The sequence below is a fragment of the Schistocerca nitens genome, chromosome 3 (assembly GCF_023898315.1).
Source record: "Schistocerca nitens isolate TAMUIC-IGC-003100 chromosome 3, iqSchNite1.1, whole genome shotgun sequence".
In the NCBI taxonomy this organism is placed as follows: Eukaryota; Metazoa; Arthropoda; class Insecta; order Orthoptera; family Acrididae; genus Schistocerca; species Schistocerca nitens.
In genome coordinates this window covers 67,499,275-67,525,106 of record NC_064616.1, presented here as the reverse complement: position 1 = coordinate 67,525,106, position 25,832 = coordinate 67,499,275, and the positions used below count along the sequence as shown (strand labels likewise).

Here is a 25,832-nt window from a genome sequence, read left to right as displayed (position 1 = left end):
ATTTATAGCATCTGATGTGGTATGACCTTGTGGATGGGCTTACCAAACTAGCAATGTCACAACTGTTGACTGTCTATCTTGTACAGTCATGCACACTGAACAGTACAGATGGTGTAATATGTAATTGAAACCATAGGTGTCATATTGTAATTCACCTGTCATTTGTAGCTGACCCCATTTACATTAATATGCTTACAGAACTATTTACCGGTAAAATTTTCATCGAATTTTTTTTGTTCCATGATATTTCCCCCTGCATCAATGTGTGCTATTCAAATTTGACATCATTCTTAGCAGTTGTTTGCTTTGTACAGCATTTTGAAACTGGAACTTTAATAATGGACACCCTGGATGAAATGGGAGTGATATTAGATATGAAAACACCTGACTCAGTACCACACCCAACTTATTATCAGAAGTACAATCATACAGGGTGTCAAGCATTTGTTAGTGGATTGAGGATATCTTGGTAGGGAGAACACTGCAAGTTATCTAGGACAGAAAGTCATCATCAGATATAGGGGTAATTTCAGGTGTACCACAGGGAAGACATTGTGGACAATATTAATCTCAGACATTTTGGAGATGATGCAATTATCAACAATGAAGTTCAGTCTGAAAGCAACTCGACAAATACTCAGTCAGACCTTGATAAGATTTCAAAGTTGTGCAAAGAGTGGCAGTTTGCTTTAAATGTTCAGAAATGTAAAATTGTACACTCCACAAAATGAGAAAAAATAGAATCTTATGACTATATCACTACTCACAAGTGGGATCAACAGAATCATACAAATACCTGGGTGTACTTTGCAGGAACATGAAATGGAACAATCACATATGCTCAGCAGTGTGTAGAGCAGGTAGCAGATGTCAGTTTATTGGTAGAATCCTAAAGAAATACAATCAGTCTACAAAGGAAATTGCTTACAAATCACTCACATGACACATCCCAGAATATTGCTGAAGTGTGTGGGACCTGTACAGGATAGGACTGATGGGAGACATTCAATATATAGAGAGAAGGGCAGTACGAATGGTCACAGGTTTGTTTGATCCACGTAGAGTGGCACAGAGGTGCTGAAAGAACTCTTGAAGGTAGACATAAACCATCCTGATAAAGCCTACTTACAATGTTTCAAGTACCATATTTGAATGAAGACTCTAGGAATATGCTACAAGCCTCTACATTTCACTCCCATAGGGAGTGTGAGGACATCAGATTAATTACTGCATACACAGAGTCATTTAAACATTCATTCTTTTTGTGCTCAATTTGTGAATGGAGCAGCAAAAACCACTAATAACTGGTACAATGAGATGTAAACCCTGCCATTCACTTCACAGTATTTTGGAGACTATGGGTTTGAAGTAGAACTGGTAGTAAAGTCTTGTTGCTGCTAAGCAGTAGCCATAAAGCAATAGTGTAACAATAGTAACCAAAATAAAGAGGCATACAGGTCACAGCTGAAATGTGCTGCTGCCTGTGCAAGCAAGACAAAATGTGTCCTTTTGTGGAACATCAGCTTTCCACAAGTTTTAGATTTAATTTTAGTAAAACACAACAAAAACATCTTATACACTTCGGTAGTTCAGTGTTTGTTCTTGTTGGTTGTCTGTGATAAGTTTTGGTCTCTCTCTCTCTCTCTCTCTCTCTCTCTCTCCCCCTCCCTCTCTCTCTCTCTCTCTCTCCCCCTCCCTCTCTCTCTGTGTGTGCGTGGGGGGGGGGGTGTAGGTGGGCGGGTGGGCACGCGCATTTATGTGTGTGTGTGTGTGTGTGTGTGTGTGTGTGTGTGTGTGTGTGTGTGTGTATGCGCTCCATGTTGTAAGTCATGAAATCTGTTAGTAGTTATGTGAATATTTTTAATTACTAATTATGACGTACTATTTGATGGGATGCAGATCGTATCATTTCACTGCCTAAGAGGAATACTGATCATCTGTAATGCGGAATATTTTAATATCCTGTTGTAGTCTAAAAGTATTATGATATGGTATACACCATCCATCCGCACAGTTCCTGATTGAGTTTATTCCTAGTGCAAAAGTGACATCAGTGTAATAACTACTGTGGCAGTTGGAAGTAATGACTGTAAAACAACAGATGTGTTTTCATCTGGTCAGTTCTATGCAGGCAGTGTTAAGTAGTGGGCACGGGGCCATATTGTGTCAACGTTATGGTGTCACAAATCACAATGGAATTACATATCTAAATCAAGAGTGCAAGACATTCTCCAGAATATTTTGAAAAAGAGGAAAGAGTGTGGATAGTTTTGTCCTGCACACCTTAACTCCTGAACAAAAACAACACGGTGTGGTTGCTTGCCATGACTTAATAGAAATGCAATATGTGAACAATTCTTTTCTGGAAAAAATTGTCATGGGTGATGATACTTGGTGCTACCAATAAAAGCCTACCACAAAAAGACAAAGTGCAAAAATTCACATGAGGGGTTAATGCGACAGTATCAAAAATGAAAACCTATCATATATTACAATTATTGGACTCTTGCACGACAAATTAAAAAAACTGTACGAGAAATATGAATTAAATCCACACAAGTCAGAGCAATGGTGTAGTAAAACAATGACCAAAGATGTGAAAATGAGTGCTTCATCCTCCAAAAATGATCTGTTGTTAATTATTGCTGAGCTATGAGAGGACACAAAAATTCTGAGTGATGAAAACAGAAGACTCAAGCTTAAATTGGAAGAGAGTGATCATCAAGTATGTTTTAATATCTCCAAACCCATGGAAGGATTGTCAGAAAGTGAAGCTATGACTAAAATGGCTCACAACAGGCCTAGCAGTAAATGGGTAAAGGTAAAATCGAAGGGGAGCTCTTACAAACATATTAACAATAAACATAGGGAGGACTTTGTGTTACCATTAAATAACAAATATAATTCACTTCAAAACACAGATGACATAGAAACTGTATCAGCATACTCATCTGATACAGTGGTGCAGGACACTCAAAACTTAGTGAACAGCCAAGTAAGGTATAAGAAAAAATGTAAAATCAAGATTTATTCAGACAGTTACGCCAGAGGATTAGCAGCTATGTTAGTGGAAAGCGGATCTCGTGTGATTAACAAGTTTGAGATAGAAGGTACCATTAAATCAGGAGCTGGTTTATGAGACGTTTCAAGATCAATCAAGAAAGAAAGCACAGCCCTTGTGGACAGAGACTTTGTAGTGGTCATGGCCGGAGCAAACAATGTCAGCAGAAATGAAAGGAAGATAGCTACTTTGACACTGAAGAAGACTCTCGGAGGGTTAACCCACACCAATGTGATCTCATTAATGTGCCTCATTGACATGATTTGCCGCAGTGGTCATGTGTGAATAAGGAAGTGGAGCAGACCTACAAGGAGTAAAAAACTATCTGTGAGCACTTTAAGAATGTTTCCTTAATTAACACCAGTATTTGTAACAGAGAATGGCATACCAAGTATGGTCAACATTTCAATAATCTAGGTACATGTTTTAAGTGATACAATTCGTGGAATAGTATTGGATAAGCTAGAGAAGGAAAAAAGACCAGTAATATGTTTGGATTATGTTTCAACTGAGATGACAAAAAACTTGTATGCATAGACCAGGCTGGGTGTTCTAGTAACATAAGGACACAACCTGGTCAACTTCCATGTGGTAACATTAGGTCATGTCAAGTAGAGTTTAAAATATGCTACCTCAATGTTCAGGGTATGGCAGATAAAAACTTAAGAGTCAACGAATTTTCAAATGAAACCATAGTAGATATTCTATGTTTAAGTGAACATTGGTATAAAGAGGATGAGCTTGGGTACAAAGTATTGGATGATTACACACTACTTAGTTGCTATTGCAGAAAACAGCACTTACGTGGTGGGGGAACAATATATGCAAAAACACCTCCTACACCAAACTGTGGCAGGATAGATCTCAATACCCTTTGTGATGAAACGCATTTTAAAATATCAGGTCTAGTAATTGCAAGCCTTAAGCTAATGGTAGTAGTAGTAGTAGTAGTAGTAGTAGTAGTGTACAGGCCACCTAGTGGTGACCCCCATATTTTTTTGGAGAAACTTGAGGAACTCTTAATGTATATATGTATACTAAAACGGAAAAAATACAATATTGCCATTGGAGGGGATATCAATTAAAGTTTTGATGTCATGCAGGACAGAAAAACTGTGACAGAGCTCAAAATTTGTTTCAACAATTTAACCTGTACTATGTTAACTCCAAACCTACCAGAGGCTCATCCTGTCTAGACAATATATTTAAAAATATCAAGAGAACCTGCATGTCCACTGATGTAATTAGTTTCCCTTTCTCAGACCATGATGCAGTATAACTTAGTCTTAATAATGTAACTTCAGACTGCACCAAACCAGAATCTAAAATTGTGATTACTAGACCAGTGAGCAGAGAGTGGATGGATAGGTTTAGACATGCCCTCACTTATTTCAGTTGGGACACATGTTTTATTAGGCTTCAACACTGTTCAGCTGATATTGTTTTCACCAAGTTTTTCTCCGTATTTTTAAATATATTTGAAAATAACATCCCTCTGAAAAAATGTACAGTGAATATTAGTAGTATTTGGAGGAAAAGGAAAATGAAGGAATGGTATACTCCACAGTTAGGGCAACTGCAAAATACTGCTATGCTGTATTCTAGTCTGTACAAAACCAGTAAATCAGAACTGTATAAAGAACTGTATGCTCAAGCTAAATACAAGTATAGGAAGGCAATACATGAAGCAAAGACACTGCATAACATAGTAAACATTGAAAAGTCTAACAATAAATGCCAAAAGGCCTGGAGTGTAATAAACTCCATTGCACACACTAAACACAAAGAGTAAATCGCCATTACCCCAGAAGAATTTAATAAATATTGCATTCCGTCCATTGAAGAAATTAGTAGTTCAATAAACAAATTCCCTGGAAATGCACTTAGTATTATGGACAGCTGCTTTGAAAAGCTTCCCCCAAGCACCTTCACTTTCATAGAAGTGAACCCAAATAATATCCTAAAAATAGTGAAAAATTTCAAACCTTCAGTTAGTGTTGATTACTATGATATGTTAGGTAATTTGTTGAAAGATTATTGATTGTGTGATTTGTGCTTTAACTCTTTGTGTTAACAAATGCCTAGTTGAAAGTAAGTTCCCCGACATACTAAAAATTTGTAGAGTTGTGCCCATATATAAAAAAGGGGAAAAGAACTGTCCCGCTAGTTACAGACCTATATCCATAACCCCAGTTTTTTCAAAAATTTTAGAAACAATTATGTATGAGCAAGTTAGTGTCTACTTGGGTAAACTAAATATAATTAAGGTAAATCCACAGCAGATGCAGTGGACTCCTTGTAAAATTAGTCCTAGATGTGTTCGATGCTAGGGATTATGTCCAGGCTACATTTTGTGACCTGAGCAGAGCCTTTGACTGTGTAGAGCATGGCACTGTGCTGAATAAGCTAGTTTACTATGGTTTTGATGACAAAAGTATAAATATGTTCAGGTCTTTTCTAGAGAACCATCAACAAGTTGCATGCATTGGCTGGGAGAAATCAAATTTGGTTAATGTTAGATACAGAGTGCCTCAAGGGTTGGTGCTTGGACCTTTACTGTTTATACTAATGATTAATGACCTGCCCTTATTCATCAATTCTCACACAATATTGTATGCTGATGACACAACTTCTCTACATAAAAGCTCTGATCTAGGTACACTGAAAACACTGACCAAAAATACCCTTGCTCAGTCCTCATTATGGTTCAAAGCTAATGGCTTCTTACTAAATGAAAAAAAATCCAGACACTTTACTTTAGCCTCAAAGAGATTCTTAACCAGCAAGAATTAGAAACTGTTAAATTTTTAGGTGTTAGTATTGACAATAAATTGACAGGGGAACCACAAATTAAAAATATATTGGCTAGGCTTTCAAGAGTTATTTATCTAATTAGAAATTTAAAAAGACATGTTCCCAATGACTATGTGAGATCAGCATATTTTGCCTTTTTCCAAAGCATAATCTCTTATGAACTCTTACTGTGGGGTAGTAGCTGTCATGTAAATGACATTTTACTTTTACAGAAGAAAGTAATAAGAATAATAATGGATTCTGATAAAACAGAACATTGTAAACCGCTGTTTATTAAATTGCAGTGTCTTACAATAGTAAACTTATTCATCTACAAATTGTACATTAGAAACAATGTCTCTTATTTTGTGTTGACAAGTGATATTCATAGCTATAATACTAGGAACAGAACATCTGTAGACATGCCATATCATAGATTATCAAAATCGCAGAACTCCTACCTATTTCTTGGACTAAGGATGTTTAATACACTAAGTGCTGACTTTAAAGAACTGTCTGTAAATATTTTTAAAGCTAAATTATACAACCTACTAGTGAACAATCCGTTTTATGTTATTGATGAATTTTTTGAAGATGAAAATACTGTATTCTAATGTGTACCTATTTTACGTAAAGCAATTTACATCGATACAGTAGTTTATGTAGAAATATATGCTCTTGACTTTGTCTATTGCTGTAATCAGCCAAATGACAATAAATTATTATTCTTATTATTCTTTCCTTTCTCAGACGTTATGTCTGGTTAAAAATGGAAAGTGACGCGGACCTTGATCAAGCGTGACTTCCTTTTAACTGTACGGCATATGTTACATTGCATTTAGGAATTTTAGGGTAATTGAACATGTATCAATAATTACAGATTTCTGTAGTTGTATATATAAGTTTGGATGTAGATGTATTGTGTTGATGTACTGGTGGATATTATGTGGTATGACTCCTGTAGTTGATAGTATAATTGGTATAATATCAACTTTATCCTGATGCCACATGTCCTTGACTTCCTCAGCCAGTTGGATGTATTTTTCAATTTTTTCTCCTGTTTTCTTCTGTGTATTTGTTGTATTGGGTATGGATATTTCAATTAGTTGTGTTAATTTCTTCTTTTTATTGGTGAGTATGATGTCAGGTTGGTTATGTGGTGTTGTTTTATCTGTTATAATGGTTCTGTTCCAGTATAATTTGTATTCATCACTCTCCAATACATTTTGTGGTGCATACTTGTACGTGGGAACGTGTTGTTTTATTAGTTTATGTTGTATGGCAAGTTGTTGATGAATTATTTTTGCTACATAGTCATGTCTTCTGGGGTATTCTGTATTTGCTGGTATTGTACATCCGCTTGTGATGTGGTCTACTGTTTCTATTTGTTGTCTGAAAAGTCTGCATTTATCTGTTGTGGTATTGGGATCTTTAATAATATGTTTGCTGTAATATCTGGTGTTTATTGTTTGATCCTGTATTGCAATCATGAATCATTCCGTCTCACTGAATATATTGCCTTTTCTTAACCATGTGTTGGATCCGTCTTGATCGATGTGTGGCTGTGTTAGATGATATGGGTGCTTGCCATGTTGTGTTTTCTTTTTCCAATTTACTTTCTTCGTATCTGTTGATGTTATGTGATCTAAAGGGTTGTAGAAGTGGTTATGAAATTGCAGTGGTGTAGCCGATGTATTTATATGAGTCATTGCTTTGTGTATTTTGCTAGTTTCTGCTCGTTCTAGAAAGAATTTTCTTAAATTGTCTACCTGTCCATAATGTAGGTTTTTTATATCGATAAATCCCCATCCTCCTTCCTTTCTGCTTAATGTGAATCTTTCTGTTGCTGAATGTATGTGATGTATTCTATATTTGTTGGATTGTGATCATGTAAGTGTATTGAGTGCTTCTAGGTCTGTGTTACTCCATTTCACTACTCCAAATGAGTAGGTCAATATTGGTATAGCATAAGTATTTATAGCTTTTGTCTTGTTTCTTGCTGTCAATTATGTTTTCAGTATTTTTGTCAGTCTTTGTCTATATTTTTCTTTTAGTTCTTCTTTAATCTTTGTATTATCTATTCCTATTTTTTGTCTGTATCCTAGATATTTATAGGCATCTGTTTTTTCCATCGCTTCTATGCAGTCGCTGTGATTATCCAATATCTAATCTTCTTGTTTAGTGTGTTTTCCCTTGACTATGCTATTTTTCTTACATTTGTCTGTTCCAAAAGCCATATTTATATCATTGCTGAATACTTCTGTTATATTTAGTAATTGGTTGAGTTGTTGATTTGTTGCTGCCAGTAGTTTTAGATCATCCATGTATAGCAAATGTGTGATTTTGTGTGGGTATGTTCCAGTAATATTGTGTCCATAATTTGTATTATTTTGCATGTTGGATAGTGGGTTCAGAGCAATGCAGAACCAGAAAGGACTTAATGAGTCTCCTTGGTATATTCCACGCTTAATCTGTATTGGCTGTGATGTGATATTATTTGAATTTGTTTGGATATTAAGTGTGGTTTTCCAATTTTTCATTACTATGTTTAGCAACTGTATCAATTTAGGATCTACTTTGTGTATTTCCAATATCTGTAGTAACCATGAATGGGGTACACTATCAAAAGCTTTTTGGTAATCAATGTATGCGTAGTGTAGTGACCTTTGTTTAGTTTTAGCTTGATATGTCACCTCTGCATAAATTATCAGTTGCTCTTTACATCCTCGTGCTCCTTTGCAGTAGCCTTTTTGTTCTTCATTTATAATTTTGTTCTGTGTTGTCTGTGTCATTAATTTCTGTGTAATGACTGAAGTTAATATTTTGTATAATGTTGGCAGGCATGTTATGGGGCGATATTTAGCTGGGTTTGCTGTCTCTGCTTGATCTTTATGTTTCAGATAAGTTATTCCATGTGTAAGTGTATCAGGGAATGTGTGTGGGTCTGCAATGTAACTGTTAAATAATTTAGTTAGATGTGATTGAGGTGAATTTCTTTAGCCAGAAATTTGCTATTTTATCTTTTCCAGGGGCTTTCCAATTGCAAGTAGAATTAATTGCTTGGGTGACTTCATGTTGCAAAATTATCACTTCAGGCATTTGTGGTATCATCTTGTATGTGTCTGTTTCTGCTTGTATCCACCGTCATGCCTGTTATGCTGTACCGGGTTTGACCATATGTTGCTCCAGAAGCGTTCCATGTCTGTTATGTTTGGTGGATTGTCTATTTGAATGTGTGTGTTATCTATTGTCTGGTAAAACTTCTTTTGGTTTGTGTTGAATGTTTGGTTTTGTTTCCTTCTATTTTCACTTTTTTTTTTTGTATCTTCTAAGTCGTTTGGCCAATGCTTGTAATTTCTGCTTCTTTTCATCTAATTGCTGTATCGCTTCTTGTTGTGAGATTTTACCTAACCTTTTTCGTTTTTTTTTCTGACATTTCATTTCTTATAAATTGTGTTAGCTGTCTGATGTCTTTTCTCAGTTTTTCTATTCTGATCTGTAGCCTGTGTTGCCATGCTGGTTTTGTGGGTTTCTTCTGTGTGTTGGTTGGTTCTGATCTCTGCCTAGTGTGTATATTTAGTGTAGTGAGTGCTCCTATATAAACCAGTAGTTGTAACTCTTCCATAGTTGTATTTTTATTTATTTTGTTGTGTATGATTGTGTTGATAGTTGTTATTGTTGTTTCAACTTGTGGATTATTAGGTGGTCTACGCAAGAATGGTCTAATGTCTGTATTTGTGTCTTTGTATTCTGAATATGTCAGCTGACATTTTTCTTCTATATCTAACATGTGTGTCACTTCATGTTCTATTTGTGCTTGTTCTGGTGGCTGTCTTAAGATTTTGTTTTCCTCTGATTGTTTAATTGATGAGTGTTGTTCTTTGTTTGTTTGCTCTGGGATGTTTGAGTCCATTACTGTATTTTCTTCTTCTTCTGATTGCACATTATTTTGTTCCAGTATTTGTTGTACTTGTAGTTTAATGTTTTCTAATTCTGACTGGGGTACCCTGTTATTTTTTATTATTACATGGATCTGATCAGCTAGTCATTGTTCTGTTAAAATTTTTAATTCTGGGTATCTGGTAATAAATGTTGTGTATAGTTGTGATCTGTATCCAGTTGTGTTGGTTCCTAGGTTTGTTCCTTGGTAATAACAGAACATGAGGTGTCGATTAACTGCATCTGACCATCTCATCCTCTGTCTTTGTTTTCCTTCTAGGGTGGTTGCAGGAAGCATATCCTGAAAAACACCTCTATTTGGATTTAAATCATTTTCCAGTTGGCTAGCAGTGTCGTTACCATTGTGGGCGGGCATAGGGTTCAAGCGTCGTCCCCGACCATGACGGAGCTTGTCCGAGGCTTCTTTAGTTCTGTCCAGAACCAACTAATCACACTAAAAGGGGGGTTAGCCCTATTAGTGGTTTGTTCTTTTCGTCGCCTTTTACGAGTGGCAGAACATAGCGGAGGCCTATTCTTTTCCCGGGCCTTCACGAGGTTTATTATTATTATTATTATTATTATTATTATTAAACTACTTCTGACATTGAAGCCAATGTGACACATGAGTTGAACAACATCCCAAAGAAGGTCTTTTCTGAGAGTTTCACATGGTTGTATGTACTCAAGTGGTGGAGGAAGAGGGGCGGGGGGAGTAGAGCTCCTCAAGCTTTAAATCCATCATCTTAGCTTTATGTTTTATTAATCCAGTCTCAAAGCTTTTCTGACTGATGGGATGTATATCACAGGAGTGTACACTAAATGTCTGTGATATCGATATGATACATCATTGACTGTGGATCACAAACAATTAAGTTTTCCCTTCACTTTTGTTGAATCTTTTTCAAGAGATCTGTTGTTCACTCATTAAACTACTGTAAACCAAGCACTCAGTATATAAATTATAGATAGTCAATTTATTCTTCTCTATAGCCTAAGTACACAATGTGACAATGGCAAAAGTCTCAACATCCCTCTCAAGTTGTTTAATTTTTTTTTTCTTTTCTAGATTCAAATTACTGATTTTTTTGTCATAACTCTCACACATAATGGTTCATTGCATGTTTTGCAATTAATCTGACTTCATGCCATACTTTATGTTCTGAGTTAACTGTACACATAAAAATTTGTATCTGTTTCTTCCAGTGATTAGTTACAATAACATTTGGAAACTGGTTCCTCCTAAATCACAGAGGATTCTCATCAACAGCATGCCATTTTCTGCCAGTTATCTGTCGTTCTCTTGCATATGTTTCTTTAAAGTTCTTTTGCCAGAAGCAGACAGACCACTGATATTAACACTTTCTGACGTAGTATGAACCTGTGGAGAGGATGAGAATTTGACCATCACAGGGGCAGAATATGAAGAATGAACTACATCATTTCATTGTTTCATGCAATGATTTTACGTTGGCATGTGAAGATAGTCAAGTGATTCCACACTGAATTTGGTATCTCTTATTTAAGCATAGCTTTATCCATTCTCAAGTTATGACTGATGTTACATTTTTACAGTTGGTATGAAAGTTGATGGCGTCAACACAAGACAAACACACTAAGATTAGCCTGATATCTGGAGAGAGCAGCATCCATGTTATTGCAGAAAATTTAAAACAATACAGATCACCCATTAATTACTGGTAGTGTCTGGTGCTGGAACTTCTAACACAAGTCTCTTAAACTGGCTCTGTCACAGCCAGGATCAAAATGACTACAGGTGAAGCAACATCAACCACTGCTCTGGAATCATTCAGTAAGAGTTCAGAGTGCAGTACTCACTGCATCTTGCAGGAAACTGGGGTTAGCTATATACCAGTGATGAGAATTTGGGCAACACACAGATAGATCAGAGAGATCTGGTGGAGTGCCACCACACTCTCTGGATTTAAGTTCATTAGGTTTGTATTTGCAGAGACATGTGAAGGCAGTTGTTTGTGTGAAGAAAAACACAACTCTTGCATACGTCAGACAGCAGAGTCCATGAGGAATCGGTGAACTGACTAACAAGCACCTTCCTACATACCAGAGAACATACTCTATAAGCAGTGTTGCCTTGTTCTGTACAAAATATGAAGTAACTCAAGAATGAATAAAGATATTCTCAAATAAAAGATACCCTTTGTTTTTCCATCTAATTCTCTGTCTGTTTGATATGTACATTAGCCCCATTGGTGACATAGCTTCATAGTTGTTTCCCTCCACCCCCCCCCCCACCCCCCACCCTCTCATCTAGTCAACTGACACACTTCCCTGTTGTTGCAGCACTTTATGGCAAGCATTTTAGGTGTTGATAAAGGCTGGCTTTATCCTCATTTCTGTGTCTCTAGTTTTGGTATGGTGCACAAGTTCATATGACCAATATCACATGTGGCACAATGTGAAGCCAGGGAAATACATAAATGTCTCAGGTTAAATCTCAGTTGTTGAGACAAACATTATATCCCCATTCTACATACAGCTTCAAGACTGTTGCCACTATTCTCCAAATTGTGCAACAGAATTTTTTTTTGTACACTAAAATTCTGGAGTGTAAATGCAGTCAATTGATTTCATTTGTCATAATTTACCTATTCTAGGCATCAAAGAAATCATCCTCACTGTTACTGCTTATGAGCATCTTCATAAACTCTTCCTCTATCAGCGATCAGGTTGGTGCAGTGGTTAAGGCATTGATATGTATCTACGAGTATTGTATTTCTCATCTGAGTATCCAAGAGTCAAGTTTTTTGAGGTTTCTCTTAAATGCTTAAAGCAAACACTAGGACAATTCCTTCGTGAAAGACAATCAACTTCCTTCTACATCTACCTCTATATTTCACAAGCCACCATATGGTATGTGGTGGAGCATACTTTGTGTACCACCGTCACTTCCCTCCCTCTCTGTTCGAGTCGCGAATAGTTCATAGGAAGGACGACTGCCAGTAAGCATTCTCTAATTTTATCTTCATAGTACTTTGTGAGACATACAAAGGAGAAAGCAATATATATGTTGACTCTTCTAGGAATGTACACTCTTGGAACTGTAACAATAAACCACAATGTGATGCAGAGCGCCTCTCTTGCAGCGTGTGCCGCTGGAGTTCTCTGATTAGCTCTGCGACATTTTCGTGATTACTAGATGAGCATGTCATAAAACACACTGCTCTTCTTTGGATCTTTCCTATTTCCTGTATCAGTCCTATTTAGTATGGATCCCATTGTGGAGAGCAATATTCCAGTATTTGTCAAACAAGTGCTTTTGTAAGCTACTGGCTTTGTTGATGGATTACATTTCCTAAGGATTCTTTCAATAACACGCACTATGGCATCTGTCTTACCAACAATTAATTTTATGTGATCATTTCTATTCAAATCACCCTGTATTCATAGCCCTAGATATTTTATGGAAATAACTGCTTCCAGTGATTGTTTTCCAACCACGTAATCATACAATAATGGGTCTTACTTTCTATGTATTCAAAATATGTTACATTTGTTTATATTGAGGGTCAATTTCCACCCCCTCCACCAAATATCGATTTTCTGCAGGTCTTCCTGCATTTTATAGCATCAGGACTTCCCTGTGTACAACATCATCATCTATGAAACACCCCATGGAACTTCTGACATTGTCTATTAGGTCATTTATATATGTACTGTGAAAAGTAATGGTCCAATAAAACTCCTCTGGGGCACACTCAAAATTACTTTTATGTCTGAAAACTTCTCTCCATTTAGAATGACATGCTGTGATCACACAGTTGGTCTGATATTCTATGCACTCATGTTTTGTTTACTAGGCAACAGTGCAGAAATGTACTGAATGCCTTCTATAAGTCAAGGAACACAGCATCTACCTCAGCACCTGGGTCTTGTGGACGAACAGAGCAAGCTGGATTTCATGTGATCAACGTTTTCAGAACTTGTGTTGGTTCCTACAGAGACTTTTGGTCTCACAAATGACATAACAGGCAAGCATAAAACATGATCCAAAATTCTGCAACTGACTGAAATCGGTCATATAGACCTATAGTTGGGTCTGTCTGATGAGCCTTCTGTAAAATGGGAATGACCTGCACTTTTTGTCTATCATCAGGAACATTTAATTCCTCCAAAGACCAACAGTACACAGCTGCTAGAAGAGGGTCAAGTTCTTTCACATATTCTATGTAGAATTGTATTGGTATCCTGTTAGGTCCAGTGGTCTTCCATCTATTGAGGGATTTCAGCTGCTTTTCTATAGTGTGGCCACTTATTTTGATATCAGCCATTTTGTCATTCATGCAATGACTTAAAGTAGGCACTTCAGTGTGAGCTTCCTCTGTGAAACAGTTTTGGAAAAAAGGGTTTAGTATTTTGGCCTTTCCTGTGTCACCTTCCATTTCAATGCCATTATGGTTAACATAAGGCCAAAATGTCTTAGAATTTTTTGTCAAATTGGTAGACAGAATTTTACTTTTGAATTCGTTGAATGATCCATGCATGGCTCTCCTTGTGCTAATTTTAGCTTCATTTAGTTTTTCTTTCTCTCTGAGGGTTTGGTTGCATTTAAATTTGCAGTGAAACTCCCCCTGTTTTCGTAGCCATTTTTTAATGTGACTGTTGAACCACAGCAGGCCTTTATGATCACTCACAACCACCACATACCTGCCTAAATCATATCATACAATGCTCTTGAACTTTGTCCATTGACACTGAATGTTGTTAATGCTGGAGATGAAATTTTTATGCTGACTACTCAGGTGATCTGAAATTTGTTTATCGTCACTCTTCCTAAGCAGAAAGATTTTCCTGCCTTTCTTTTTATATCAATTTACAGCCATATTTAGTGATGCTGTAACAGCCTCATGATCACCGACTTCCTATTCTACGTTAACTGGGTTGAAAATTTCAGGTCTGTTTGTCACCAGCAGGTCTCGGACATTATCTCTCTGAGTTGGTGCTCTGATTAATTGACCAAATTAATTGTCAGGTAAAGTGCTTAGGACAATTTCACATGATTCTCTGTCCCTATGGCCGATCCTAATTACACGTGTCTCCCAGTCTATAGCTGGCAACTTAAAATCTCTACCTAAAACTAGAAAATGACTATGAAATTTGTATGAAATATTGTCCAAGTTTCCTCTAAACTGTTTTCCAACTACTGCTGCTGAGGCAGGAGTCTATAAAGCAACCGATGACAGAGTTTGATCCACCTTTAACACTTGTCTTCACCCAAATTATTTTGCATTCGGAATCTGTACTAACCTCACGAACATTATCATATTTTTTATGGCTATAAACACACCTCCACCACCATCATTCAACCTATCTTTGTGGTATATATTCCAATCCGAATTTAGAATTTCATTGGTATTTGCATCTGGTTTCAACCAGTTTGCTACCCCTGGTACTATGTGGGCACTGTTACCATTTATAAATGAGATTAGTCCTGAGAGATTTCCTTAGATACTCCTGATTTTGCCCAATACTATATTAACATATAGTAACTAGACTCAGAAGGCATCTTATTGGGCCTGTGGAGGGTTTTATCCATCCTAAAAAACCCATGTGTGCATGCCACACATACTCGGCTACCCTAGTGGCTGCTTCCTGCAGGTAGTGCATGCCTGACCTATTAAGGGAACCCATCACAGAATCATTTAGATCTTCCAGCCTGCTGCAAACCAGAAGACCACAATCGGTTCTGGGAATGATTCTGCACAACAACAGCTCTGCATCTACCCCATAATTATAGCTAGGTGTCTTCACCACATCAGCCAGTGCCAGTAGGAACTGAGGAAGGGCTCTGAACCCAGGGATGAACAACGATTTGCAGCCAGGTGCACCCAGTGCAGTGAATTGCTGCCAGCCCCATTGTCCAATCAGAGCTTGTGATAAGTCTCTAATGACTTCAGTGTCATTGGAGCATTAAACCTTTATCTTTCCCACTCTAGGCAGTTATGATGACTGGTTATTTTCATCAAAGAAGAAAAAGAATAGTGAGAATAGCACTTATGGCAATCATTACAAACAGTTAGATGCAAAATCAAGTATAAAATAATGACAGGAGACAACAATAGAAAAAAAAATACTCCAAATAAGCAGCCCCAAACTTCAAACTACAAACAGATGATGAGTCTTTGGACTGTAAATGTGATTACCCATGTTAACACATCCTCAGTATATATGCCACTTAAGTGGCACTGTATATGAACAGATCCATGGCAATCAAAAGGTCAACCAGGTAAGGTGAATAAGCCACATCTACAGCAGTGTGAGAAAGGCAAGCTGGTACCCTTAAACATTGTCCATATCACCAACAGGCATACAGTTCCTGATGACCACACCTTGCACCTCTGTCATGGTTAACTTCTAGACCTCTTCACAGTGTCTCATAGGGTGAAGGCATGGGATAATATGGATGGTGATCCATCTGTCAGATGGGGATGCTAAACTTGGTGGCCCTCTTGGTGCAAGGGTACCCATACAATAGTTTCTAGGATGCAAGGGGGGGGGGGGGAGGTCACAGACCTGCAGGTATGGAGTATTTTTAATACTTTGGGAGATGAATAGTGACTTGTAAGTAGCCCAAAAAAGTTGCAGTTTCTACCCTGTTAAAAACCTCTGTAACACTGACTTTTGAATCATTTACCCAAAAGAAAAACACCTGACTATACTATACACCTTTTCCTTTCACTGAGAGCTTGGCGGAGGTGGGCGGGGTGCCCTTGCCCCCAGGTATGGGTACCCTTGTCATGGTGCTGTTTGAGAGTAGTAGTCTATGTGTCAGCAAAGGCTTTAGCTCTCTCCCTTCCCTTCATCCATCGTAACATTAAACACATCCCCATGACACAGATACACTCTTAAACACTTTATAACACGTTACAAGGAGAAAACAGCAAACTACCTAAACTAGGAGTTTGCTCAGGACAAAAATGTAGGATTCTCACTCACATTTTCCCAAAAGCTAATTTCCTAAATATGGAATGGACTGATTGCCTGAAATAAATTTTGACAGCCTCAATGTGTTGCTCAAAAGTTATCATTTAGTCTCAATGTTAATTTTTCACAATGCAGCTGTCTCAAAATCAAAAACCATTTAATATCATGTAAATTATTCAGTATCTAAAATAGTGCCCTCCATAGAGTGAAGATCTGGAATATAATCAAGGTCAGTATTAAATACTGTTTAATCAAGAGAAGACTGCAGCTACAATATATTGTGAAATGATGCTACAATGCATAGATCTGTCCTGCTGAATATCTAAACAGTAAGCCTTTGTGTACATTTAGTATATGAGTGGAGGAACAATATTTATACATACCTCATTATCTGAGGGGCTACAGCTGCTTTTGTCATGCTTGTTACATGATTCATACTCTCAGTTATAGCCCTATGAATTGAATTGTAGGGCAAGTAATCTATAGAATTTGTGGGTGAGACCTATGGAGAAGAAAAAGCATTATAAAATGTCTTTTCTACATATCAACAATTAATTTAAAAAATTCAAATTCATATTACATGATGTTTGTAAATGTTATTCTAGCTAGGTTTCAAGTGAATGGACCACTGGATTAAGGGTAAACACATGCATCTGATATAAAACACCTCCCCTCTCCTTGATAAAATTAACAAAAAATGAAACTGAGAGGTGTTTTTGAATATAACAATAGTTAATTAAGACAATGTAAAGCTGCAAATGAAATGGGGATGATTCAGCATCATTAGCAGGCTCATTCAGATGCAACTGGTATCAACACCAGTCTTTCCTTTAGCTTTCACCCCCACACACCTGAACCAACTTTTCATTCCAGCAAGATAATGCCTGTTGACGTATTGTTGGTTAAAGAGTTACAGCCATCTTCACAGTGTTTTAAGTATTTGTTCCCCTTGCTGATACACATGTGACACATGGAGACCTGAGTTTCTTCCGGCATATACAATATTCAAATAACTTACAGAAATGCAGCTGGGTGACATCATCAACAACTGCTGAAATTTTGGTAGGAGTACACCTACCATTTTCAAGGCAAAATTAAAGCAAGTAAGCACTGTACAAGGGAATTCAAAATCTCAGTTTTCAGGGAAACTCCAGCAAGATAACATTAACACACACTGTAAACATTAGTACCATCACAAACCAAAGGTGACTGATGTCAGAAGTTATCTATAGTGAAATCAATAATCAATGATTGAGGTAGCATAAACTCTGCCTCTCCATTTTTTACAAGGGAGATAGCAGGATCTCATGCACAATTTACACAAAAACCACTATCTCCATTTAAAATTTAACTTGTTAATTTGAGCTCAGCAGCTTCCTTAATAACACTGTTATATCTGTGTCATTATATTCCATAGGATGACTGGTGCCAGGACAATCTCTGCAATGGTAGAGTTGCTGAGCTATTGTAAGCATGTGTGCTGCTTATGCTCAGTACACAAATCCTCTACATTCCTGATAGTGTGATTAATGTATGACATGTCACAATTGCAAGGACTACGGTAGAAATTTCCCCTACACAAACCAAGATAATCCTTTATAGAACCTTGCACAACATATTTCTGCAAAATACAACCAATCCTGTTTGAAATGCTCCCTATGTAAGGCAAAAAGGCTGTAGACTCACTCAGCCATTTCACAATTGGTCAATAGTGCAATTCATTTCGTGACTGAACTGTTGGTGTCTAGCTTGCCATGTGGCACCCTGAACACCGTTCTCATTGTTAAATTTGGTACCTGTGATATGAAAATATACTTTATCTAGCAGTGAGCTTGTGTTTTCATATATATATATATCTAAAAACAAAGATGTATCTAAAAACAAAGACGATGTGACTTACTGAATGAAAGTGCTGGCAGGTCGATAGACACACAAACAAACACAAACATACACGCGAAATTCAAGCTTTCGCAACAAACGGTTGCTTCATCAGGAAAGAGGGAAGGAGAGGGAAAGATGAAAGGATGTGGGTTTTAAGGGAGAGGGTAAGGAGTCATTCTAATCCCGGGAGTGGAAAGACTTACCTTAGGGGGAAAACAGGACAGGTATACACTCGCACACACACACATATCCATCCGCACATACACAGACACAGACACAATGGCTGCTTGTGTCTGTGTATGTGCGGATGGATATGTGTGTGTGTGCGCGAGTGTATACCTGTCCTTTTTTCCCCCTAAGGTAAGTCTTTCCGCTCCCGGGATTGGAATGACTCCTTACTCTCTCCCTTAAAACCCACATCCTTTCGTCTTTCCCTCTCCTTCCCTCTTTCCTGACGATGCTGTTGCTGTGTTCCAAGATGACAGGGCCTGTGTTCATACAGTTTGCACCATTCATGACTGGTTTTGTGAGCACAAGGCTGAATTGTCACACTTATCCTGGCAACCACAGTCATCAGATCTCAATATTATTGAGCCTTTGTGGTCTACTTTTGAGAGAAGTGTGTGTGGTCACTATCTACCTCCTTCATCATTACCTGAGCTTGCCACTATTTTGCAGGCAGAGTGGTATAAGATTTACTTTCACCATATGGGGCCTGTATTTATCCATTCTGAGATGACTGGAAACTATTTTGAATGCCAGCAGTTTTCCTACCTCATATTAGGCATGACAATGTGTTTTGTTTTTGGTGTTTCCATATTTCTATCCACCCCCTATAATTATTTGTTGTGTGGTATTGTGTTTTAGAGATATGAGCTTCTGTAGTAATTACATTCATTAACCTTCAATCATTGATTGTACACAAATGTAGAGTCTTACACATAAAAGACTGATGGATCGTAGAACACACAAATCTCCATTGTTTAAAATCTTTAAAACCAGTTTCAAACAATTGAGCTGGGGATATCTCTCTCATAAGAACAAGGAGGTAGATCAGATTAAATTGAACAGCAGTAACAGAGCAAGCTGGGACTATCAGACTTGTTCTTATATCACACATAATGCCAATCTTATTATTTTTTTCCATTTCAGTTTTTTTTGTTAGCAGTACGTATATGATAATTAACATAAAATAACTAATTTTTTATCCATGAAACATTTCATCAAACTTTATTGTTCACTATATAATTTAATGATTGCTGATGACAACAGTATACTTGGTTCTTATGGGAAATATTTTATTTAAAGAAATACTTATTATTTACAATAATTGCAAACCATATGACGATAAAAATTCAACAATGCTAAAAATTGTTTCTTTTAAGACTGACATGGACAGTTCACTTAAGACTCCTCATCTCCCCATTCTCCTCTTTTCAACAGACTGTGAAGTTTTTCCGAAAAAGTAATATTTCAATTAAAATTGAGAAATGTGTAGCAACCAGTCACTGATAAATTGTTTATTGTAGATCTAGCTAGATTTCAACCACTGCATGGCTATCATCAGTGCTGCAAGATGCAAATCAAATCATCATCACTTACTTGCCTTTACAAATAGCTCCTACTAGATTATCCATGATCAGTGAACTGAAGTACTGACATGGATAATTTTGTAGGGGCTATTTGTACAGGTGAGTGATAATGATGATTTGACTTGCATCTTATTGCATTGATGATAGCCACACAGTGGTTGAAATCTATCTACATCTGCAATAAACAGATTGTTAGCAATTGATTATTGTACATTTCTCAATTTTAATAAACTTAGCTGCTGAGCACACACATTCTCTACAGAATTGAACCTGGTAATATTTCAATAGTCATCTGGAGTCAAAATTTTTGTGTTGCAGAATGTCTGAATCTTAAAATACAATGCTTTCCAAAACACAGGACCATTGTCTTGTAGACTTGATTTTCCTGTTTCGAAAACTGTATACTTTCACTATAATAAACTGTTAGTTTGGCAATTATTCAAACTAGAAGATTTCACTTTGTATGCACATTTTGATGAACTTTGGGAATTCCTGTGCATGCTGAACTGCTCTCATGAAATAGTAGCAGTAATATTATCATTTTCTAATTTTAAAGCTAGTAATTAAACAAATTTACTTCATTGTCCATTGTATCTTCATCCCTTTTAACTCTACTGTTTTTTATTAAATATCTAAAATGGAATATCTTATTATTTTCTCAACTTATTATTTTCTGGAATATGCATGGATATAAATACATTTCGTGCACAAAGCCTTAGTCAATTAATGTGCAACAGTCGAACAATACAGTCATTATGTTACTAGCCAGTCAGCATATGTAAACCTAAGTGAGTTATATTTTTAAGTTAACGATAATAGGAACATGGTAGAATATGTTGGATTTCATAAAACTATTTAGTAATGTACCAAGAGAATTGTGAGGAGATATAATAAAAAGGGAAGCATTTGAAAATAATAAAAATCTGGAGAAACAAAACAGAAAACTCAGCTGGGTAGAAGCTACATCTTACAAGTTAAAATAGCAGATTGCACAATAACTAAAAACAGAGACAAACTCGAACAACAATTCCAACACTTCTTTAAATTTAGATGTAGATCAAGAGGTATGTTGGAAATGCAGATAGTGAATAACAAAAATATTAATGTTCCATCAATAATGCCAGGTAAAGTGTATAAACCCATATCCTATATAAAAAAGAAAAAGGCACCTAGACAGGATGGTTTTCAATAAAAATGATGAAAAATAAACTAAACTCCGTTTGAACAGGCCTCAGAAGCCGCAACAATACTGACCAACTAACATGTTACCCTCAGTGAATAGGTGGCACTGGATGCTGGTATAAAGGGGCATATGGTCAGCACACCACTCTTCCATTTGCTGTCAGTTTTTGTGATTGGAGCTGCTACTTCACAATCAAATAGCTACTCAATTGACCTCACAAGGGCAGAATGTACCTCACTTGCCAACAGCACTCAGAAGACCCAGACTGTCACCTATTAAAGAACTAGCCAAGCCCAACAGCACTTAACTTTGGTGGTCTAATGTGAACTGGTGTTACCACTGGGGCAATGCCATTGGCAAAATGATAAAAGCTGAAGGCTATTCAGTAAACATTGCAATTGCAAAATTGTTTACAGAAACTCTTCAAATGAAGGCATTACAGCACAATGGACTATTTGCATGTCATGAATGAAATTACAGAACAGAGCAATTAGTAGGAATTACCGCTGTGTTTGGGGTTCATGAATTTTGAGAAAGCATTTGACTCAGTCTCAACAGTATTTATTTTGACTGACCTTGAGAAATTTGAAAGTAGGCTTGGAAATAATTACAATAAGACTAAAATGATAAACAGTAAACATATGTAAGTAAGTATATAAGTAAAATAGTACACATTGTCAACAAAATCATACAACAAGTTGATGAATTTTTGTATTTATGATTGCTGAGTGGATGATCAGCAAAATATTGAAATAGAAGAGTCAAAGCGGTCTCAAGTGCTTTCAGTAAACTAAATAAGCTTTTAAAAATTAAGTGTCTGATGTGCCTGAAAAGGAAAGCTTACCATGACTCCAATTACCCAGTGTGTTCCATGAATTGTGGTTTATGATATTGACACATGGATTTTTAATGCAAAACAATTAAAAAACCCAGCACTGCCCAACGGATAATGGTGTGGTGTATATTGGGAACAATGAGAAGGAATAGGATAACAAATAAATCAATCAGTGAACAGACTGCAGAGGAAGACACAACTGTGACCATACTGAAAATGAAATACTGGTGGATAGAACACGTAAACAGGCAAACTGGTGTACTAAGGAAGCTCATGCTGGATTCCAAGTGATAAGAAAAGATAAGGAAAGATAACTATATGAAAGTGAGTAGATGACATTAAAAACATGTAGCAGCAATGTGGATGGTGCAGATGGTAACCATAATGAAATTCTAGGGGAGCTCAGGAGATTGTGTCTGTTTTTATGAACACTCAAAGATGAATGCTATGGATCTTACAGTCAGTGGTATTGATAAACAACTGAAACTGCTACAGCCGAACAAAGCTTCAATCTGTGATTGAATACCTATCAGATTCTATACAGAATTTGTGGCTGAGGTATCCCTCTTTTAACCATAATATATCACAGATCCCTTAAACAAAAATTGTGCACACTGCTTGCAAGAAAACTTCGCTCATACCTCTTTTAATCATAATATACCACATATCCCTTAAAAGAATACTGCGCACATTTCTTGCAAGAAACCACCGCTCACACTTCTCTACAAGGTGGGTAGAAGAAGTGATCCACAGGACTACCATCCAGTAGCCTTGTCATCCATTTGTTGTAGAATCTCAGAATATATTATGTGCTGAAAGATAATGATGTGATGTAATTAGTGTTTTAGGGTGATATACAGTGAGATCATAAGTGTCCCAAGCATAATGAGGTATGCAGGACAGAATGACCTCCTCCATGCCAACCAGAACAGATTCCTGAAACTTTGATCATGTAAAACCCAACTCTCACTTTTCTCACATGACATTTTGAAAGCCATGGTTCAAGACAGTCAGTCAGATGTAATTTTGTTGACTTACAAAAAGTATTTGACTCAGTAGCACATCAACAATTATTAATAAAAGTATGGTCTCATAGGTTATTAAATGAAACTGGTGACTGGACTCATGATTTATTGGTAGAGTGGATGCAGCATGTTATCTTGGATAGAGAATGGAATAACGTCTTGTGTGTCTCAAGGAAGTGCATTGGCATCCTTGTAATTAAAGTTGTATATCAATGGCCTGAGTGATGATAATTACAATAACCTCAGGATTTTTTCAGGTGATGCTGTTATTTATAATGAAGTAAATTTGAAGAAGTCAGAGCTTGACATGGTTTCACAGTGGGGCAAAGATGGGCAACTTGCTTCAAATGTTCAGAAATGTAAAATTTTGTACTTTTTAAAACAGAGAAGCATAGTATTTTATGACTACAGTATCAAAGAGTCACAACTGGAATCAGTCTATCCATACAAGTATCTGTGGGTGGCAATTTGTATGGATATGAAGTGGAACGATTACATAGGCTCAGTGATGGGTATAGCATGTGGCGTACATTGGTTCATGGGTAGGATACTGAGAAAATGCGATCAATCTACAAAGGAGATTAATTAAAAAACCCTTGTGTGACCCATCCTATAATAGTACTTACATGTGATGGACCATACCAAATAGGACTAACAGGAGATATTGAACATATACTAAGATGAGCAGTATTAATGATCACAGGTGTGACTGATCCATGGGAGAGTATTGCTGAGGTATTGAAAAACTTGAACTGGTAGATGCTTGAAAATAGATGCACACAGTCATTTAAGTCCTCATTCTTCCCATGTTTCATATGCAGATAGAATGAGAAGAAACCCTAATATTCTTTTACAAGGTGATTATCCCCTGTCATGCACTTCACAATGGTTTGGAAAGTATACATGTAGTTTTTGAAGACAAGGCATTGGATTCTATAATGCAATTTTTTCTTAGAAAATCCACCACAAATTTGGGAACGTATTCCATGTACCAAAGATTGTTTGAAAATCTGTAATACAGGGACCAACTAAATTATGCAGTGCAGCTGTTAAGACTCTGATCTCATATTCAGGAAGATAGTGTTGCTCTGTCTAGCCATCCTGATCTGGGTTTTCCCTGGTTTTCCTAAATGACCTAGGAAAATTGTGGGATGATTCCTTAATCAAGGCCATGGCCAACCACCTGTTCTAACCTCATAAGGTCTATTACATATCCTGTGTGCTGTATATTTTGAACTGTTGATTTGCATTGTGTTACCATGACAATTCTGATGTAATTGTGATATTATCCTTGGAGAAATAAATAAAATGAAACTTAGGATTACAAAATATATCTCTCTGTTCTCTTCATTATGTGCAAAATATCCTATGTGAAGAGAACAATTTGTGTTTCATATCTCATTTGCTTCCTACATGAGTGCTCATCTTTTGAAAGAAATTTCTTAATCCTCCCCTCAGTCTATTTACCTGTTCTCCTTGGATATAACTTCATAATATATGGGAGCAATTAGGATCTTTGTAAATCACTTGTGACTGTACAATACATCAGAGATTTGCAATAAAGGTAAGCCAATATTTCAAACATAACAGGACTACATGAAGGACTGGCATCTTATACATTTTCAAAATTTTTAATTGTTTGAAGATGGTGGGCACATACTTCCATTATCATTGAGAAGAGTTTGTGTAGTACTCAGATTCTGATAACATAGTACATTTTTATCGTGTGAATGCTTTTTTAAAATATGAAATATAAGATTTTCCTTTTGTTGTCTTCAGTTTTGATATCATGGTGCTTCACAATTGTGTGGCTAGAAGCTTTCAGTGTGCTGAGCAATTCTACTTAGCACCATTTTTTTATTATTATATGCTGCGAACTATCTTTTATTAATTTCTAACTATGGAAATTGTTACAGGATTTAAAAATTGAATTTCACATAGATACAAAAGTTGCTCTTAACTTTTGTTTGGTGACCCCACAACATTTTTGAATCAACATCACAATAGCTTATTTTTGCAGTGCATTTGTTACTGATAAACCATGATTGGTTATTTCTAATGTTTATCACAGAACTTGGAGGTATAAGTTCTGAGTGTAACAGATAACAGTTCTGAACTTGGACCACACATGATCTGTGTTGACTGAATTTGAGAATCATAAATTATGCTTTATGATTTTAGTGACTGCTATCTGATCTAGCAAAGACAGTCCCTTGTAGCATTCTTGTTATAACTTGCTTTAGCATTTACTAACCATTGTACTATAGTGCAACATTTTAGTTACTAATTTCTCTCTTTGTTGACCTACAAGGTGATACCTATTAGTGTTCACAAACTCTAAAATATTTATGTAATATGTAGGAAATCTGAGATTTTATTAGTTTGCCAGTTAACAATGTCTTTCTCACTACATTGTTTGTAATATTATTTCATCCTTCACTTAAAGGATGGAGAGCCTTCATCTGAAGATGCCAGAATTTTACTGAATCAAAATAAAAAATACTCATGTATATTCTTTGGTATTATCATAATAATGAGATACAATTTGTACACACTGCTATTA

The 25,832-nt window shown here is 36.5% G+C and overlaps 1 protein-coding gene across 1 annotated transcript in view; it reads right to left on the bottom strand.

Moving 5' to 3' along the window:
- Positions 1-25,832, bottom strand: part of LOC126248026 (muscle calcium channel subunit alpha-1) — a 922,345-nt gene that overhangs the window by 20,534 nt on the left and 875,979 nt on the right. The window contains exon 38 of the mRNA XM_049948623.1: positions 17,137-17,255. Within this exon, the coding sequence (XP_049804580.1) occupies positions 17,137-17,255 (119 nt within the window). The remainder of the gene's footprint in view (positions 1-17,136; positions 17,256-25,832) is intronic.